This window comes from Salvia hispanica, chromosome 6, assembly GCF_029641045.1.
Source record: "Salvia hispanica isolate PSC_SH4W2 chromosome 6, Shi_PSC_v1, whole genome shotgun sequence".
In the NCBI taxonomy this organism is placed as follows: domain Eukaryota; kingdom Viridiplantae; phylum Streptophyta; class Magnoliopsida; order Lamiales; family Lamiaceae; genus Salvia; species Salvia hispanica.
The window spans coordinates 3,757,208-3,770,899 of NC_142697.1; the positions used below are offsets into that span (position 1 = coordinate 3,757,208).

The 13,692-nt window shown below is 35.8% G+C and overlaps 1 protein-coding gene and 1 long non-coding RNA gene across 3 annotated transcripts; one reads left to right on the forward strand and one right to left on the reverse strand.

The window, feature by feature from the left end:
• Positions 1 to 458: 458 nt before the first annotated feature.
• Positions 459 to 2,007, reverse strand: LOC125208514 (uncharacterized). The gene is made up of 3 exons (XR_016132287.1): positions 1,926 to 2,007; positions 1,786 to 1,818; positions 459 to 956 (listed from the first exon to the last, which is right to left on the reverse strand). It is a non-coding gene; the product is annotated as an uncharacterized LOC125208514 (long non-coding RNA).
• A 3,423-nt stretch (positions 2,008 to 5,430) lies between these two features.
• On the forward strand, positions 5,431 to 9,989 carry LOC125203979 (uncharacterized). 2 transcript variants are annotated; one of them, XM_048102511.2, is made up of 8 exons: positions 5,431 to 5,567; positions 6,228 to 6,303; positions 6,402 to 7,194; positions 7,261 to 7,342; positions 7,479 to 7,545; positions 7,828 to 8,013; positions 8,133 to 8,193; positions 9,499 to 9,989. In XM_048102511.2, exons 3-8 carry the CDS (start codon positions 6,570 to 6,572, stop codon positions 9,690 to 9,692), a joined length of 1,215 nt encoding a protein of 404 aa, XP_047958468.1. In that variant the 5' UTR covers positions 5,431 to 5,567; positions 6,228 to 6,303; positions 6,402 to 6,569; the 3' UTR covers positions 9,693 to 9,989. The 2 variants fall into 2 exon arrangements, with proteins under 2 accessions (XP_047958468.1, XP_047958469.1); XM_048102512.2 differs by having other exon boundaries at positions 6,228 to 6,300.
• The last annotated feature ends 3,703 nt before the right edge of the window (positions 9,990 to 13,692 follow it).

Sequence of the window (13,692 nt, forward strand, 5' to 3'; positions counted from 1 at the left end):
ACACTACAAAAAAATCGCTATTTAGTGGCGGAAATATCCGTCACTAAATAGTGATTTTTCCGTCACTAAACGAGTTAGTGGCGGATTTAGTGGCAGAACAGAGCCGCGGCAATATAATCGCCGCTAAAATATCACTGGCGGAATATTTTCCGCCACAGAAATGTAGTGGCGGATTAGCCACGGAAAATAGTCCGCCAGAGCAATTCCGCCACTAAAAGTTTAAAATAGTGGCGGATTTGGGTGAGCCATTATTAGTGGCGGAACTTGTTTCCGCCACTATATAATACTATTTAGTGGCAGAATGAATCCGCCACTATTTTATACAGATTTTTCATTTTATTTATTTTATTTTATACCCACCCTGTTGCGATAATTTTTTCAACAAATCAGTACATATTTCATGATAAAAGTAACAATAGATACACCAATACTCTTTAATTACTCATAAGACCAAAGTGTAATAATATTGAGCATCAATACAAATTCTAAAACTTTAGTTAATAGTAACAAATAATGATTCATGTTCCTTAGTCTCATGTCTAGTGGAAATGTTGTTGGCAAATTTATCATCTACACATATCTTGTTCTTTCTCAGTCTCTTGAACTCCGTCCTTGTACTCCGTCTCTTTCCTTTCCAAATCTTTGATCAAACTTATCTGTTCATCTCTTGAGCCAGCTTTTGATACATGAAACTACAAGAGTTGGTAAGAAACCAGAAAAGTTCTCAGCCTTAGGTTTGCAATGCATAATATATATAGGCCTAACATATCTTATTGGTTCACACGAGAAATTGAAGAATAATAAAATACTACGACGTCCAGATCATATAAGCATTCAGAATAATGATAAAGATTATAAAACTTGTTCCTAAACTTATCATAAGAACTACTCTTTGACTAGCAATAACAAGTACCTGTTAGCTAGAGCTTTTTGCAAGTGATATTTGCTTCCTTTCTCTAAAGCACACAAACACAGAGACAAAAATCTTTAGCATTAGTAATAGCAACAGCAGCCGCAGCAGCAACAACAACAACAATAACAATAATAAATTCATTACAAAAATACCCATAAGTCATGACATAGATGATAACAATATGTACTATATTGTCAATATCTTTCACACAAAGATGTATTGGATGCATAAGTGATGATCTAAGAGTTTGCATTCATTATTTATTATTACAATGGAAATATCTGAATAGAAGTTCTCGTGTAATGAATTGGTTGAGCAGCTATATTTTAAGTAGTCATTTGTAACAATCTCCTCCTACAGTAAAACAATGTATACAACTTTCACTTTTACTGAATGTGAGTTCATAAAATTAATCATATGTTGGACAAAAATTATGGAGAAAGGGCAGCGCCTAGTTTCAACATTCGCAACTGCATGGGAAAAGAAATACTGTACAACAGATATACATTCCTTCGCCGATGAATTCAAGATTCATTTACCAGATCAACCAATGTAAGCCACCAAACTCATTTTCAAATTCTTATCACATACCTTAATTTCATGTTTTCTTATACACTAAGGAAATTGTTGTAAGCAAGAAATCACTAAATTAAGGGAAAATAATAATACTATTGAAAAAGTACTGCGATCATTATTGAAAGTTGGTGTTGCCTAATAGTGGAAATCATGACTAAAAATCCAATTTTATTACTCTGATAAATCTTAGATATGAGTAAGGCTAAAAACTGAAATATCTGAAATGAAGATGTTGTTATTGTCTGAAATAGTAAAATAAGAAATAATGAAGTTGCTATATATAGTATGGGGCATACCTTTCATGAAATTACTACACTCCATGCCATAACCTGCAACAACATTCATCAATGTTTAATTTTTACAAGCAAACCCAAATAAAGTTTCCACACTTTACACTAAACACGTGACACACACACACACAAAGAGAGAGAGAGACCATGGCATAGAAAAACCAAAGCTTTTGGAGAAGACAAAGGCAACCATCTGCAAGTGAAAAGCTGCACACCTCTGCAATTTACATACTCCTAAAAGAAAATAGGGAAATATCATAACAACATTCAACTTTATTCACAAATTCAAGAACAGAAGAAGTGCCATGTATCACTCCCAATATCACAAAATAGAAGAAAAACTGCAAATAAAGATTACAAAAGAAAAGAGGGAGAGAAAGAAGAACTCGCCATGACACTTAGAGAATACAACAGATATACATTGACATTGACACTACTCTCAAAGCTTAACAAATTGCCATTGACTTGAGCAATTGAACAAATCAATATGCTCAACAAACCAACCATGATGATGGCTTTCTCCATTCTTTAAATAAAAAAATTGTAAAAAAATTCAATTAGTGCACAAAGGAAAATCTCAAACAAGGCCTACAAACACAATATTCAACAATGTCTTTACTAATCCAAAACAGAGATTTGGAATTGGGTGAACTTATTTGATAGTAGAACTTAAGTTTAGTTAAAGATTTTGAGGAGAGAAGTCAGCTCTAGATGCCAAATCTTGAAAGGCAAAGTGCATTCAAAATTTAGATCATTGGCTTCCAAAAGTTGTACACGAATGAATAATGGAACTTGGATTTCAAAGTTGCAATTTTAAGATCCCAAACAAGCATCCTCCTAAAGATCTTACTCCTATTTAACTTCAAATAGGTGAAGCTCAGTTTCTAACAATGACTTAGCAGTAAGCACAATTGAACTAAATAATTGAGGCAATATTAAGGGTTAAGTATATTATATTTAAACAAATAGGAGTGAGTACAACTAAAAACAGTTAAACAGTTTCTAGATGAAAAGTTTTTGCTAAAAATGATGTCTCATGTGAGTTATTCCATATGTAAGATACTAAGATTACTTGCAAAGCCATAGCAAAAGTGAGTGAAACTCATGTCCTAGAAACATCCACAGCTTAGGTAGAGGAAACATGCAATATCTTCATATATTTAACAAGCAAAAGCAGATCAAATATAAAGCATGTACGCTATTCGGATAACCTAATCAAATCAAATATAATAATCCTCTTCAAATCTTCCACTTACACGCATATTGAAGAAAACAAACAAAAGAGCATACTTAAAGCATATGGAATAAATCTTTAGTACTTGCATCATTACCTAGATGGGGGGAATGACGATGTTGAAAATCAAAGGTGAGGTGAGATCCAAAAAGTAAACTGTTGCAACAACAAGCAAGGATTAAGTTTCAAAAAGAGAATCACAAAGTAATCTGCACTAAAATCCACCGTTTAGGAAAAATAAGCTCATAATTAAAAGAGAGATTAAGTTTTGGAAAGTGAAAAATTAAACAATGAAGAAATGAGTACTCTCGCATTTTCACAAAATTGGAGCAGCCATTGACACGCAGATAACTTCAATTGAGAGGCAAAAGAGGAAATGGCGAGAAGAGGCGGGGGAATGGTACATTGATTACCTGGTGGCGACGACGGTTGTTGTGAAACGCGAGCGGGCGACAACGACGGAGCTGGAGCGGCGAACGGCGGCGATGGAGCTGGAGCGGCGAATGGCGGCGGCGAGCTGCAGCGGCGAATGATGGAGGGGGGGGGGGAGAATTTCGCGCAATAGTGAAGGGAATGAAAAGCGTAAATGTGCCCTAGATTTAATTCAGACTCAGTAAAACAGTGGCGGAAAATCCGCCACTATAATTTATTTTTTATAATATTTATATATTTTATTGAAAAATGATTTGTAGTGGCGGAATTAATCCGCCACAGATATTTGCAAATTAAAATCCGCCACTGGTCCGTTAGAATTCCGCCACTAAATTTGCTGGCGGATTATCCGCCACTATGCCGCCAGTACTACTGGCGGAATATTTCCGCCACTATTTTTCACCACTAATATAGACTTTTTTTGTAGTGACAAACTCACAAATACTTGCATGATTTCTGCATCACAAACATTTTCCAAAAACAACAATGAGGGACATTTTTTCTATAAGCCCTAATTTTTAATAAATTGGGTAAAACTAACAAAGTAGAGCAAAATAAACATGAATAATGATGAATGTAGCCAAATTGAAGAACAAATACCGAAATATGTTTGAAATTCGTCGGAAAAGATGGGCTCTAGCGTCGGAGACGATGGAAAATCGCGACTCCAATTGCCTGCTCGTTCGAAATGTGTTTCTGCCTCTGTTATGCCGATTCTGTGTTTAAATCGTGACTGGAAGACGCATAACCCTTATGCGTCACTAATGAAAGACGCATAGTGGTTATTCGTCATTAACATTAGACGCATAATATGCGTCACTAAATAAAGACGCATAATTGTTGTGCGTCACTCCAAAACGCTAATTTTTTGTGCGTTTTTACTCGCATAACCCTTATGCGTCATCATATACAGACGCATAACAGATATGCGTTTTACTTATAAAGACGCATAACCTTTATGCGTCACTCCCTAACTGGGAACAAATCTATTGTTCTTCATTAAAATGGAATGCTATTACCAAGCTAGAACAAAAGAAGAATTATCCCGTGAAACTTACAGTTCAAATCAATTTTCAGAAGTGGCCAAAAATGAGGTCATTGAGAGAATCATTGTTGATGACAAATCATTGCCTAAATCACATTAAGAATGATTGAAATCCAGTAGATTGTAAATGCTCGAGACCTTCACTTCAAAAACTAATTTAACACAGGAATAATATAGACGTGAATTGTTAGCATTCTAACACACGTTGTATTACACTTTCGAACATCTTTATTCGTCGTCACATATAGTACGTCGATTACAACTACTCATATTACCCGGTTCGAATATCTACTTGCACACAAAAATACTATGCATACCTACTACTTTAAAACGTGCACAATTCTTTCCTCTTCATTTCGTATAATAGTACTCCCTCCGTATTAAAAAAACAGAAATATTTGAAATGACACGGGTTTTAATGCACAATTGGTAAAGTAAGAGAGAATAATTGATAAAGTAAGAGAGATGAAGGAAAAAAAAGTATTGAAAGTAGAGTTAGTGGATTGTGTGGTTCATGTTCTAAAATAGAAATATTCTAAAGTTTTTATTTTTAAGGAACGGTCCAAAAATGAAATAGTTGTTATTTTTAAAAAATGGAGGAAGTATATTATAATTATTTGGTAAAATTTATTGAAAATACTACTGTACCTTCATTAAATTTATACTGTACAATAGAAAAAAAATACAAATTTCATAAAATTAGCAGAGTACATGACTTTGCATAAAATTGATAGGAGTACATATTGAGTTAATCGAAATAACTAGATTAAAAAAAAATACATTTATGGATATTGTGGTCTTATATCCATATATTAATTTTTAATTATATATTTAAATTATAAAGTAGTACTCCTTACTAGATACTATTTATTTATTTATGGAGTGGTAGATATTTATTTATGGAGTAGTAGATATTTATTTATCAGAAAAAGCTAAAAATAATAAAAAACAACCGTCCTATGTTTCTCTCTCAATCTCTCTACCTCTTCAACTCTCACCCCTTACTTGAATCCTTCAGTAATTCGAGATCGGCTGGCTTTGAAGTTGCTGTAATACTGATATAGCTTTGATTTCTCGGTATTTTTCTCTCTGTTTCAGTTTGCATTTTCGGTTCCACTGTGTTCTCATTTGTTTAGTGCTGATTAGTTGGATTGAGCTGCATTATGTTTAATTGAGCCATGATGTTATCATTTGTTTGATTTTTCATCTCGGATTAGTTGTTGACATGTTGAATTGAGCTCATTGTGTTGACATTTATTTGAGCATTTTTCTGCATTAAGTTTCTGTTAGGTCAGCTAATGCTCATAGCATTTACTATTTGAACATTCTTCTGTTAATAGCTACTGTAGTGTTGAATTGAGCTCATTGTGTTGACATTTATTTGAGCATTTAGTTGGCGTTGTAGATTGAGCTCTTGGGTTGAGTGTGAAATAAGAAACAAGACCTAGGGAGATTTTTGGGGAATTGTTTAGAGTTGCAAATGAAGATATAGAATAAATCAGCAGTGAGGGAACATGATTTGGAGTTTTTGCAAGTTGAGTTTGTAATATGCTTATACTTACCCTTTTCTGCGTGGGATTGATATGCTTTATACTTATCCTTTTCTGCGTGGGATTGATATGCTTTATACTTATCCTTTTCTGCGTGGGATTGATATGCTTTATACTTATCCTTTTCTGCGTGGGATTTGCTTTGATTTGTTTGAGATCTGATGAAAGTGATGAATGAAATTCGCAGGTTGCATGCTGAGGGATCTATGTGCTCGTGGGGTTTGACCAAAGTGAAAGTCGAATGAGTCAAGTATCTGAGGGTGGTTGGTTTTTTTTGTTGTAGCTTTATCTGATCTGTTATTTGTGACTCTGTTTCTTCTGTTACTTGCCAAAAGATTGAAAATGGTACTGGATTATGCAGGTTCGGTTTTTTTTTCGTGGATATATACAAGACTGAAGAGCGAAAAAAAGAGTTATGATTCTGTACCTGACATGGAATATTTGTACCTTGTAATTGACTTGACAGAAGCAAACTAAGCACACACACAAACTCTTTCCAAGGTGGGGCCGAATCAATTAACTTCCTGCAATGTCATATGAGTCTGGCTCAGGGAAAGAAGGCAAGGATATGATTACTTATCAACGGAGGAAAAGACGGAAGAAGGCGGGCCTGTCTGATCTTCCAAGGAGTGTTCTAGAATCTTTCAGTGAAGGGGGTGATTTATCTGAGGGAAATTTGCTCCAACTTACAGGAAAGTCAGATGATACAAGTGGAAATGGTGATAGTGAAGTGCTTAATGTAGCATCTACGAAGACGGATGCAGATGAACTCTCACAAGTAGCTTCTAGTAGCGGTGCATGTTGCAAAGATTTTCCTGTTCATCTGGGCATCAAGGATCAGTGCCTATCTACACATTCAACGACAAAAAGTGATGATAATATGATAGTAAGCAATCACCCGGAAGAACCCCATGAGAAGGCCAAGGAAATTGTTAGTGTGGTTGATGGTGATCCGTTGGCATCACATGATGATCTCTCGCTGGATGATACACAAGCTGTTACCCGTGAAATCATTCATGTTCAAGATGATAGAGCTTTTGCTGGCTACATGAAGAAAAAGCTTCTCGTTCTTGATTTGAATGGGTTGCTTGTTGATATATCCTCATACATACCTTACAGTTATGATCCAGATAATATCATAATGAAAAAAGCAGGTACATGAATTAATTGCTTCTAATGCTGCTCAGCTATTTACTGACATTCTTTTAATTTTCTATCAGTATTTAGGAGGCCGCACTGTGCTGATTTTCTGAACTTCTGCTTTCAAAAGTTCAACGTGGGTTTTTGGACTTCAAGAACCAAGTACTTTTTGACCTTTGCATTTTTATGATTAAGTCTCTATGTCTCTGTCTCTCCTCACATCTAATTTTCCCATGGGTTTCTTGCAATATATATCACCTATTCTAACATGCCACGTGCACTGATGGAACCTTTGCAGAAGAAATATGGAGCCACTTCTAGATTTTCTTTTGGGGTATAATAAGACGAGGCTGCTTTTTCATTGGGCAAGTCATTTTCTTGCTTTCCCCCCTATATTGCTATATCGCTCTACTTTGTTCATTGAGTTTTCTGGGATCCAAAAAGCATGTGTATCTATGCCCATTTCTTGGTTTCCTGCCTCCATATCTTTGCATTTATATATTTGCTTGCATGGAAATTAAAGGTTATGTTTGAATTTTCAGCTGCACATATGGGGATTGTTGTAAAAATATACTTGTTCTGCCTCTTTACTAAATGCATGCATCATTTAAAAGTATTCTTTCTCTAACTAGGAACCTCTTTTACAGGATCAATCGCATTGCACTGATACGGGTTATTATACTGCGGAGAAAAAAAACAAGCCTCTTCTCTTGAAGAAACTTAGAAAGTTATGGGATAAATGTGAGCCGGGTCTCCCATGGGAGAGGGGAGTGTATAACGAATCAAATACGCTTTTATTAGATGATACTCCCTACAAGGCTTTAACGAACCCTGTAAGTTTAATTCATTCTCTCTTTCTATTTCCAGTAAAAAACATAAAACATTAGGTCCAGTCTTGTACATGATTTTGATAACAGTTTACCTACGAAAGTAACTGTGCATATGTTTGCAGAGATACACTCCAGTCTTTCCCTACTCGTACCGGTTCAGAGATGTAAGGGACAATTCATTAGGTGAGTAGACGTGGCCACGGTTCGTAAAACCGCCGGTTCCGGTTCGGAACCGCCGGCTCCGGTTCATGACATGCTTGAACCGTAACCGGCCCGGCTATGACGGTTCTGGTTCCGGTTTAACCGGCGGTCACGGCGGTTCTGGTTCCGGTTAATAACCGCCAGTTTTTCGCCGGTTCCGGTTCATCCGGGCCGGTTCCGGTTCGGTTCCGGTTTGCTTTTTAAAAAAAAAAAAAAAATCTTATAGTTATTACTTCTAAATTCTATAGTACAATCCAAAGAGAAATTGATAAAGAATTGCAATTTTATTGATTTGAAACTTTGAATGTAAATTTCTACAATACAATTACAAGTTACAACTTACAAGTTACAAAATACAACAATACAAGTATACAACTATACACTTGAATTTAAAATATAGATACAAAATTACAATTTACAAAAAATATATTAAAAGTAAAGTTGAAACAATTAGAAAAAAAAAGAAAAAAAAGGAAAAGGACTTGAGCTCAACTTAAATTTAAATTTTGAAATTCAAATTTTGAAAACGGTTGGAACTGCCAGTTTTTGGTCAGAAACCGGCGGTTTTCTGACGGAACCGCCGGTTTCTGACCGAAAACCGGCGGTTTCCGACACCTTTTCAGGTCTACGCTGCAACCCTATGCCCTACGCCTGCAACCCTACCCCCGAACCGTCGGAAACCGGCGGTTTTGTGTCAGAAACCGCCGGTTTTCCGACACGAACCGCTGGTTTCTGACCGAAAACCGGCGGTTAACCGTCCTTTTCCGACTGTCCCCCTGCAACCCTACGAACCTACCGGCGATGACCATTTATTTCCGGTTAACCGCCGGTTACGGTTTCGAATTTTGTTGAACCGTAACCGAACCGTATGTCGAACCGTAACCGGATTTCGAACCGGAACCGTCGTCCGGTTCCGGTTCCGGTTCAAAACCGGCGGTTAACCGGTGGGCCGGTTTGGTTTGGCCATGTCTGGGTGTGTTTTATAATCTATGTAACTCATTATTACACGGAACTTCCTTCTTATGCTCTGGTTTCTTTTAGTTGTGCACATAATGGGCATCAACTATCCGTAATAGAATTTTAGCGGTCCTCTATTTCTAAACACTTTGCTGCACTGCCCACTTTGGAAAGGGATAAGGTGTTTTATCGAAAGATGTACATTAGTATAGTAGTATATTTTTTTCATTTGGATAGTTATCACTTTATTCTCTGCCCAACTCCCCACTCGTTTCCCAAATGCACATAGGTATTACGTGACAAACAAATGTCTTATTTTGTCTTTCGTAGGATCGGGAGGTGATCTCCGTGTTTACTTGGAGGGGTTGGCCGAAGCAGAAAATGTTCAAGAATACGTGAAGCAAAACCCATTCGGCCAGAGGCCCATAACGGAGAAAAATCTTTCCTGGGGCTACTATCGCAAGGTTATCGCTGCAAACTCCACACCACCCCGAGAAACAGACATTGGCAGCCATCAATCATGAACAGTAAGTCTTGATCCCTAAGCCTCAGGCGTAACCACAATACTGCCCACCATAGATTAATAGTTTAGTTATCGTAAAGCATCAGCATTGGCATCGGCGATCTCTCAACTGCTGCTTTTGGTTTCTCGATTCCCTACTTAAATTTTTTCTTCTCTAGAGAAGTTATATTGTATGTTTCACGGCTCTATGATTAGTAAATGGATTTGTAGTTTAATACAAGTTAGGTAGATTTTTGTATGCTGAGTTTTAAACTACTGTGTTTGTGGTGTACGATGAAATGTGATTTTCAATTGGAAATGTGATTATCAATTGGAAGACATAAAAAGAAATATACTAAAACTGGTGGAAGAAATGGGTGATGCGGTATTTCGTTTTAAAAAAATACTACTACAGTACATAAAATGATTTCAATGTGGAAAATTAATTTACTAAAATTAATACCTCAATTACTCAATTAATTTAGCCATCATTTATTAGTGCATGCAGAAATCCATTTCAATGTGGAAAATTAATTTACTAAAATTAATATCTCAATTACTCATCAAATTTAGCCATCATTTATAGCTGCAATTAGGCCAGTCAAAATGGATAGCGGGTATTGGATACCCGATATGCAAAAAGTCGGGTAATTAGTTACTCGAAACCTGATTTTCAGGTTTCGGATCGGGATTGGGTATTGAAAAATTTGGATTTTCGGGTATCGAGTAATCTGATACCCTATCAGGTATACCCGAATTATCCAAAAAAAATTTAAATTAATAAATAGTGTATTAATTCTAATTAGGCCTATTTTTTTACCAACCCAAATACCCAATTACCCAGCTGTTCATATTCTAAATTCTAACTACTCATATATTAATTTTAATATTTATAAGTCTAAGTAATTAAAATATTAGGGTTTTTAATGAGTTGCTGCAACAGACAACAACACGCCTCCCTCCCTCTCCTACTCTCTCGCCTGCCTGCGCCTCCCTCTGCCGACGCCCACCGCCGCTGATGGCAGAGGAGGCTCGTCTGTTGCTGCGATGGGAAAGCTTATTGATTTGTAGAATTTTTTATTAAGTTTAATTTGGGGTTAAATCTTTACATCTTTACTAATAAGTGGGGAATATAGGTTTTGTGGGAGTTCAAATTATTTGCATGTATGGCTTGATGTGATGCAGACAAATTGTAGTTGATAATTAAAAAAAAAATCAAAAATTGAAATTGAATTGGGACTGGGTACTCGAAATTAAAATCGGATCGGATATTGGGCATTAGATTTTAGGAAATTCAGGATCGGGTATCCAAAACTTTTGAATTGGGTATCCGCATTGCACGGTGAATGTGAAGAAGTAAGCCATTATCTCGGCAATAATGAGCCAAACTGGTATTTGCAGTGAATCCTCCTGTTAAGTAGTCGTGCATTACGATAGGAACTCCCAATTCTCTAGCAAATATAGCTCTTTTCATCATCTCTTCGTATGTACCCGCAGTAGCATTCAAGTAATGCCTTTTGATTTCACCTGTTTCAGCCTGTGATTTATAAATTGCTTCGGCACAAAATAAGAAGCGGTCTCTCCAACGCATAAATGGCTGGGAGTTCAAGACCTAACTGCAAGTAGGGTTCAAAAATACCAAAATATTTTTTGGGCCTAAACAGCAGCCCAGTTTTATTTCATTCACTATATATGATACGTCTGTCAGTGTCTTATTCCAATAATCCTCACAACTCTACGTTTGTCATTGTCTTATTCCATATAATCGTTACTGTCTTATACCAGCTTCTTTCTCTCCACAAATTATTTAGTCTTAAATTTTATTTCTTTCGTTTGTCCAGTTCCCTTTGTTGAATTAGATTTGAAATAATTCAAAGGGGATTTGTTGTTCTTCTCAGAGCATCTCCAAGGAGAAAGAGGTATATCTTTTATTTATCTTCTTAAAAAGTGAAATATACCATTTTTAAAAATTAACACGTTCCAAAGAAAAAAAACAAGTATATTACTTCCTCTGTCCCTCTTTAGGAGTCCCGGTTGAGTCGGGCACATGTTTTAAGAAAAAAGTGTTTGGTGTGTAATAAATAAATATAGTAATGGATGTTGGGACCCACTTTTAATTAAGTGTCCAATAAATAAATGTTATAGTGGATGTTGGAATCCACTTTTAACACTTTTTTATTAGTTTAGTGGATGTTGGGACCATCTTTTAACACTTTGTAGGTATTTTTTTATTAATTTATCTCAACCGGGACTCCTAAAGCGGGACGCCCAAAATTGATCAACTGGTACTCCTAAAGCGGGACGGAGGGAGTAACACATTCCGAAAAAAAGGGTATATAGAAAGGTAAATTATTTTCTAAAATAAAATAGTACTAGTATGATAGGGTCCTCGATTTAGCAAATCTCGCCGAAGATCATCTTCAATATACCTTGATTTTATTTGATTCAGTATCTTTTATTTTAGTTAGCTATCCTTATTTATTTTCCATATCTTTTGTAAACATTTTATTTAATTATTTTGCTATACATTTTAGAGTTTAGAATTCTATAAATTATAGAATTTCACAGTATTTTCATTTTCATCCATTGAGAAATAATAAACAAATTATTCTCATTCTTGGTTCTGGCGGAAATAGTCTCCTAGTACCTCAACTAGGGTTTATCTTTCTTTTGTTTCATCATAAACGTGTGTGCGCAATCCCGATAGAATAAAGTTCTATCAAATTGGTGCTAGGGGGCGATTTTCGCCAGAACCAAACATGAAAACAATTTGTTTATTATTTCTCAATGAATGAAAATAACGTGAAATTCTATAATTTATACTCCCTCCGTCCCATTTTAGGAGTCTCGGTTGAGTCCGGCACGAGTTTTAAAAAATGTAAAGGAAAGTTGGTGAAAAAAGATAGTGGAATGTGGGTCCTATTTTTTTATATTAGTTTGTATACTAGAAATCACCTTTCGAGTGATTGAATACTGTTAAAACTCTTATTTTATTTTCCAAATGAATAAACAGATTATTTTTGTCATAATGTTGTTATGTTTTACATTTAATGGATGTTTATTGCATATTTAAATGTATAAGTAACTTAACAAAGTCTAAGTCTTTGTTTTAGTAGACCGGTTGTGGGCGTCGTTCACTTTAAGGTAACACGGTCAGTTCTAAACAAAGAAAAAGAATAATTTCACAACCTAGATAGGCTTAGACTACCTATCGTGAAAGGTTTCAATGTCAGTCCGATTATTTCTAAGCCTTACTGAAATAAGATGACATTGGTGTGGTATAGCACTGAATGGATCTAACAGCGAGACAGTCTTTATGCTATCTACTGAAAGACGAGGTCTCGTAAATTATTTCTCAATCAATGTACGTTAGCATTGAGCATACGGTATTGATTATGCACTACTTTGACTTACCAAATGGTGCGGGTTTTTCGCAACCCAATAAGCCTGGTATATTGGGTAGTGGTGATTAATATTTAGCAGTGCTAGGATTGCTATTATGTTGAATCGTGCGCGAGGTGAGTCTCGTTTGATAACATCCTCAAGAGAAGCTTGAAATAAGGTTTTATTATTCGGAACCTAGCTAGTTGGAGTTTAATTACTCTATGAATAATAAATAAGATTTTCTTGCTGAGTCCTCTCTTGGAATAAATAAGATATTAATTAATTAAGTCCATAGCAGACAATAATTAATTAATGGATGTTTCTATCTTAAGCGCGGGAAATAAATATAAAGTAATGGAAACCCGAAGTACTTGTAATTTCGGATTTGGATGGGGAGTGCAATATTACTTCTGTAGTGGCTGCTCGTAATATTCCAATTTTAAGCTTATATTAAATTGGGTTTAATTTAATTAGTAAAAAGCTAATTGGAGGAGCCCATATCCAAAGCCTTCCATAGATCCCTGTCTGGGCCCAATATGTGACTTATTATAAATAGGAGAATAAAGGAGACAGAAAATAGACTTGTTTTTACTCCCAAATTTTCGGCCCCCCTACTCCTAGTAGAGGTCGAATTTTTC